Source organism: Brachycentrus maculatus, unplaced genomic scaffold (genome assembly GCF_059751285.1).
Source record: "Brachycentrus maculatus isolate JH-2025_06_01 unplaced genomic scaffold, ASM5975128v1 h1tg000144l, whole genome shotgun sequence".
Taxonomy (NCBI): domain Eukaryota; kingdom Metazoa; phylum Arthropoda; class Insecta; order Trichoptera; family Brachycentridae; genus Brachycentrus; species Brachycentrus maculatus.
This window is the reverse complement of record NW_028280897.1, coordinates 1,275,075-1,281,216: the sequence shown is the minus strand read 5'-3', so window position 1 is coordinate 1,281,216 and position 6,142 is coordinate 1,275,075. Positions and strand designations below refer to the sequence as shown.

The following is a 6,142-nucleotide window of genomic DNA, read 5'->3' as shown; positions in this document are numbered from 1 at the left end:
AAATGTGGCGGGCCTTCGCTGGAAGAGAGTCGCGTCCAACAGAGAACTTGGAAGTCCAAGAGGGAGACCTTTGTTCAATGACACAAGAAGAAAGCTGAAGTTAGTAAGTAAAGTACAAGCTTTGTACATACTCAGAACTTAAAGTAAACTAACGACCCAAAACATAAAGTAAATACTCAGATTTCCATATTATACTTCATCTATATTTACATGTCAAAAACTTACATTATTGTTCATATTATTTTCAATTTTGCTTGCTTCTCATTTAATCAGCTTTCCTTACCGCCCTTCTTTCTTTGCGTTTAGTATTTTAAACAAAGTTAAATAAATCATAGAAAATTTAAACGAAACATTCTTTACCGCCTACAACCTTGAGTCGAGACTGCAAACAATGCTTCAACACGAAATTTTTAAATATTTTAAGTTTTATTTTAAGTCTGGGTTCAGAAAAGTGTTCAAAAAACACAAGCTCCGTTTTCATAATGCGTTCTTACTCGTTTCTGCCCCACTACTCACCATGTGTTCGAATGTAGTGTTGTTTAAGGAAATTAATAATTTAACATGTTAAAAATAAAAACATTTATTCCACACTTGAAATAATAACGGTAAACAAGTAACAAAACATACAAAATGGTAATACTCGCAAAATAATCAGCAAATAGAATACAAATACCTTCATAAAATAACACAAATATTGGTAACTTTTACTGACAGGTAACTTCAACTGCTAGTCAGATTGGCGACTGTTATTTTGATAAAATAATAATTATAGCTAATAATTTTCAATGACAAATATTAGTCCAAGAGACGCTCTACGCACCTCCCTCGAAGATAGCTTTAGACTTTAATTTCCCTCCTACGCCTCGAATATATTATATGTAGACAGGGAGCGTTTCTAATATTTACATTACATATTGTATTTTGTACAATTGTTGTCTCCACGGCACTCCAGTTGAACCGAATTCTTTTCATATCATTTCGAGAAATGCTTCGGTCGAATGAGCTTATAAAGTAGAGATATGAGAAGAAACAAAATGTTCTACAATTTGTGAAGAGACTCGATCACCCTCATCACAAGCTTTCGACAGTTAATATAATAATGACTAAAAGTTCGAAACAGTGAAATCACACACTAGTTTACTGCCCTGGCCACGAGACGCGCGCTTGGTCAGCTAGCACGGCTTGCGGCACCTGGGCCTGCGGTGTGGCAGCCGCCAGTGGGGGCTGTACGACCGCCTTGGTCTCGGATCCTTGCCCTTGCGCGTCGGATCTGTCCGCCCAGCCGTGATCGTGGCCATGGTCGTCGTGCCCGTGGTGGTCGTGGTGGTCGGGAGATGGGAACCATTCCGAGATCCAAACTGGCTTCCAGATCTTTTTCCACGCCGGAAGCCATATGTCCTTCCAGAAGGGAACCCATATTTGCTTATAATCTTCCTTCCATTCCAATTTCTTATCGGGAACCCAGATTTGCTTCTTGCTAGGTTTCCAGATCTGTTTCCAAGCTTCTTTCCATTCTAATTTCTTGTCTTGAACGTAAGTCAGCTTCTTGGATGGTTTCCAAATTTCTTTCCAAGCTTCTTCCCACACGAGTTTCTTACTTTCTACCCAAATTTGCTTCTTTTCAGTTCGCCACGTTGGCTTCCATTCTTCTTTCCAAGCCATCTTTTTATCAGTTACCCAAACTTGCTTTTTAGCGTGTTTCCAATATTTCTTCCACACCGGTTTCCATACAAGTTTCTTTTTCCACAGATCGTGCGATGTATATTCCCATCCTTCGTGATCCTTGCCTAAGAATTTTTCTCCCGGAATACCTACCTTTACCCATTCTGGCACCCAATGCTGTTTCCAAGCGGGAACTTCTATGTCCTTATAAGCTGGGACTTGAATTTCTTTCCATATTGGCACGTGTATTTTTTTCCAATCTTTTACTTGAATTTCTTTAAGAGCTGGGACTTTGATGGGCTTCCAATGCGGTTTCCAGATTTTTTTCCAATCTTTAATTTGAATTTCTTTCCACACTGGAACGCTAATGGAACGCCAAACTGGTTTCCAGATTTTTTTGTAGTCGGGAACTTGTATATCTTTCCACACAGCTACGGTTGTCGGGACCCAAATGGGTTTGTAGTATTTCTTCCAGTCAGGCTTCCAGATCTGTTTCTTTGAGGGTTTCCATATCTTCTTCCATCCTTGCTTCCATATTAGCTTTTTCTTCCAATAGCCCGGATCGTGGTGGTCGTGGTGGTCGTGGTGATCGTGATGCTCTATGTGGTGCTCATGATGGTCGTCGTGATGCTCGTGATGAAGACTGTCTCCACCGGATGGAGCACTGTAGTCGTAGCCGACCCTCTTCTCTGCAACTTGAGTTTGCGGTAGGACTGTTTGCTGTTGTTCGACAACTGCTTTAGACGAGATGAACGCGACGTGCAGAATCACCACTAGGGTAATCTGAAAAGAAGAACACTCTTTTATACATACGTTATAAATATGTCGTTTGTGTTTGACGTTTAATGCTGTAGAAACCTTAGGTACATTTTGAAGGATACGGTTCGTGCACTAATCTTCGAAATAAACTAGTTTACATAACGCACGCGTTGCGATTCTAGGAAACATGACTGTTTGTATGAAATCGTCTTATTTGACATGTTATTGTAACACTGGGAATATTGTTATTGTAATTCTCGTTGCATAATCGCCAAATTTTGCACGGATGCTCAGTGGGCGCATTGTTTCGTCGTCGACTGGTATGACGCAATATTATGTATGCATGTACATATTTGTCGAGTGTGAAAGCTATAGGCGCCTGCCATTACGTAAGTGGACGTGATTATCCGTTTATCTTCCTTCGATTGCAAACTATTACTCTCTTTAGTAGAGTGGGCCGACTATTACTCACCGCTCGTAATGAAGTCTACGACATCGATTTATTAGTGTGTAGGTACTCGACACCTTTCGCTTTCGGCTGGTGGAGCAGTAGGATATTCCACGTAGGATACGAAACGGCTCCGAGACAGCAGCGAGCTAAGCGGAGCGTAACGTGCGCGGATGACATAAGCCGCGGCGGTGTCATTCCTGGCTACCTCAAGTTCTCGAGCGCCGGGTTTGACCGTAAGATGGAGAGATAGTAAACAACTTTCCTCCGGCGGCCATTTATGGACCTCCTTTGTGTACTTGGACAGACTCCTGCGAATTGCAGTTTACCGGAACCAATCTGCGTTTTGGCACGTTCACTTTTTAATGCGCAACAACAGAAATCTCTGGAACGAGTCGCTAATTAATTGTCCGCGAGATACTTAGACCAGCATTATAACGGACTGCAGATCTACGAGTTCATTCAAACGACGTTCTAGAAATTCTACGTAATAAAGTTTGTAATTATTTATATATTACGCCAAGTTATGTACGTAATTTTGTATCTCTATCTACCCGAATATTCATTTGGCGGAATGTGCTCGGTGAGCGTTGAAAAGAGGCTACATTGTCCGAAAATTAATCGAGTTAAATTATTCCGAAGACAAACCGTACTGTCTGTGTTTAGAAAAGAAAAGCGGAAATGAAGTTTGATTAAATTCGTAATTAACAATAGTAATGCATAAAACAAATTTCTGTCAAATTAATTTGGTTTTTACGACGATTTGAGGTTTTCGCTAATAGCTATAATACGTGTTTAGGCATACTCGGATGACTTTTATTGATATAATGAACTTTGCGGTATTTTTTAATCACCATAAAAGATTAAGATCTTTTCTGTTCGTAATAAATAACGTTACCACAATTTCATACACATTAAATAATGGTAGAAACTAAAGTTTGGCAAACTAATGACACCTATTATCTTAGAAAACAATGGAGGATGTGATGGACACGCGACTTGCCAGAAAGTGTATAGAAAGACAATACGTTCCCAAATTATGTACACAGCGTACTTAAAAATACATCTTTGCAGTGTGTTTAAGAAGTTAACTACATTTAAATAACAACAAACTGTGTTCTAAATTGCATTATCCACCGCGTAAAAATATTGTCGGTACAAACAAATATATAATAATAAAGTGAGAAAAAAGGTATTTCGTAAGTTTACCGATGATAAACATTAATGCAGTTCTCTCATAAATTGCATGCCCCTATAACATGTATTGTAATTATGCAAGCTTGCATCGCATCCAGAGAAAGCTGCATGTAATGAAGTGCAGTATCAGCGGATAAATTGAGACAATACGCTACAAGTATACATAATAGTACATATATAAACAATGAGAATTAGCATCGCTTAGAATTGATGAATATTAGCTAGTCGCAAGACATGAAACAAATGAAAATCAAAGCAAAATCCTACAAAAGAGTAACATGAAACTATTGATACCTCCACCGATTGATTCTTAGAGACAATGCACTTATAAATTTACGTCGTCCGAAAAAAGAAAGTATCTAATGCTGTGATCTCTGTTTAAATACATGCTTATAGTTACGGTACATACGTTAATGAATTATGTATTCAGAGTCCTCAAGTTTGGGACCGAGTGTATGTAAGATACCCAAATCATTTGATCACGATTTGGAATAAACATATCGCCACTATATCCGTTTCATGCAAGATTTCACCTTGCAACAAATCTACAAGCGATTGATGGTAAGTGCGATTTGCGAAACCCATCTCCGGTATTTCGACAAACCAAATTATTTCAAATCATAACACAATATTTGCAATATTTGTTATTATTCTCTGTATTAATCAAAGTGCAAATGTTAAACGTTGAGTTGCGGAAAGAAAATTTAGATGTATACCGTTATACTAATATTTATTTTATTTAAACAAATATGCGAAAGGTTAAAATTTCACGGCCATCATTCAATCACTGTTAATCAAATAGATATTTAAACAGGCAATTAATTTTACTTGATTTATTCGAGATTATTGATTAATGAAATTTTGAATCAAGCCTCCATTCTCACATATTGTAATTACTTATAAATTTATATTCAAACATATTATAAATCACTCTTATTATAGGTAAATCACTTCACGTATACTAGAATAATTATTAAATTAAAATAAATATATATATTTTTTTAAATACGCCACGCGCTAGGATCAGACCTTATATGCAAAAATAACCGCGGAGATTCAAAATTATCTGAGAGATCGACAAGAAATCCAAGAGTGTGTGAACAATATAAAAGCCATTTTTAAATTAAGCTTTATAGAACTTCAATTATTCAAAATGGATAAACTCGTATATTACTACAAAGTGACAGCAGAAACAATTAATGAAAATATTATCGAAGCCATTAAAACAGTCATTTGAAAAACTACGATTAGTTGGCTACAATAGAATATTTATTTATTTTTTGTTTTTTATACGTAAATATCACCACGTACACACACATATGTATATATATATATACATATATATATATACACTTTGTTTTGGTACGCTGAATAGGATCGCTCCAATTGAGAATTGAGCGATTATATTTGGACCGGAAGTAAACAAGATTAAATTGGTGGTCTGATCGAAGCTCGTGGCTGATGAAATGCAAAAGTTAACACTGACCAGTGCGTTTCGGTTCACTCCCATGATGTGAAGCACGCTGCTTTGCGTTGGCGAGTGTGCCGGAGGTAGTGACGAGGCCGGCTCTTATAGCGGTCGCGGCCTTCCCACCCTCCAGCAGGCCCTCCTCCGCGGCGCGTCTTTCCTGACGGCACCCCGTGCGTACTACGAGTACGGAACTTATTTACCCGCGGCCGCCTTATTAAAAGAATCCCGCAATAATTCATATATTTACTACCAATTAAATGAAAATAGACACGAATATATCAATGCGAGTATTTCGACTCGGCGCAGGCTGTGCCTAAAGAACCACACCATTCAAATGTACGTTAATATAAATTATAATTAAAACATTTATTGTTTTTTTTTAAAATTTTTGTACTCACATTTCTTGGTGTAACTGCAATTTGTAGAAAAAATAACAATTATTGAATTTTTTCCACATGAATTTTATTTAACCAGCACCAGGACGAAACCCGGTTGCTTATCAAACAAAATTCATGTGGGAAAAATTACATTAATGTTATTTTATTCTACTTGAAGTTTTACCACTTGAATAAAATGTTTTGTTACACTCTCCTTATCATTCATCG

At 37.4% G+C, this 6,142-nt stretch overlaps 1 protein-coding gene across 1 annotated transcript; it reads right to left on the bottom strand.

Moving 5' to 3' along the window:
- Positions 1-564: 564 nt before the first annotated feature.
- Positions 565-5,610, bottom strand: LOC148308895 (uncharacterized). Its single transcript, XM_088260897.1, has 2 exons — positions 5,553-5,610; positions 565-2,445 (listed from the first exon to the last, which is right to left on the bottom strand). The coding sequence occupies exons 1-2, from the start codon at positions 5,574-5,576 to the stop codon at positions 1,138-1,140; spliced, it is 1,332 nt and encodes a 443-aa protein (XP_088117023.1). The 5' UTR covers positions 5,577-5,610; the 3' UTR covers positions 565-1,137.
- Between the last annotated feature and the right edge of the window lie 532 nt (positions 5,611-6,142).

Excerpts from the sequence above, each read along its gene's own strand:
- LOC148308895 (XM_088260897.1), bottom strand. The coding sequence starts at position 5,576 with ATGGGAGTGAACCGAAACGCACTG. Across the intron at positions 2,446-5,552 it reads GAGTGAACCGAAACGCACTG|ATTACCCTAGTGGTGATTCT; the intron begins GTCAGTGTTAAC and ends TCTTCTTTTCAG.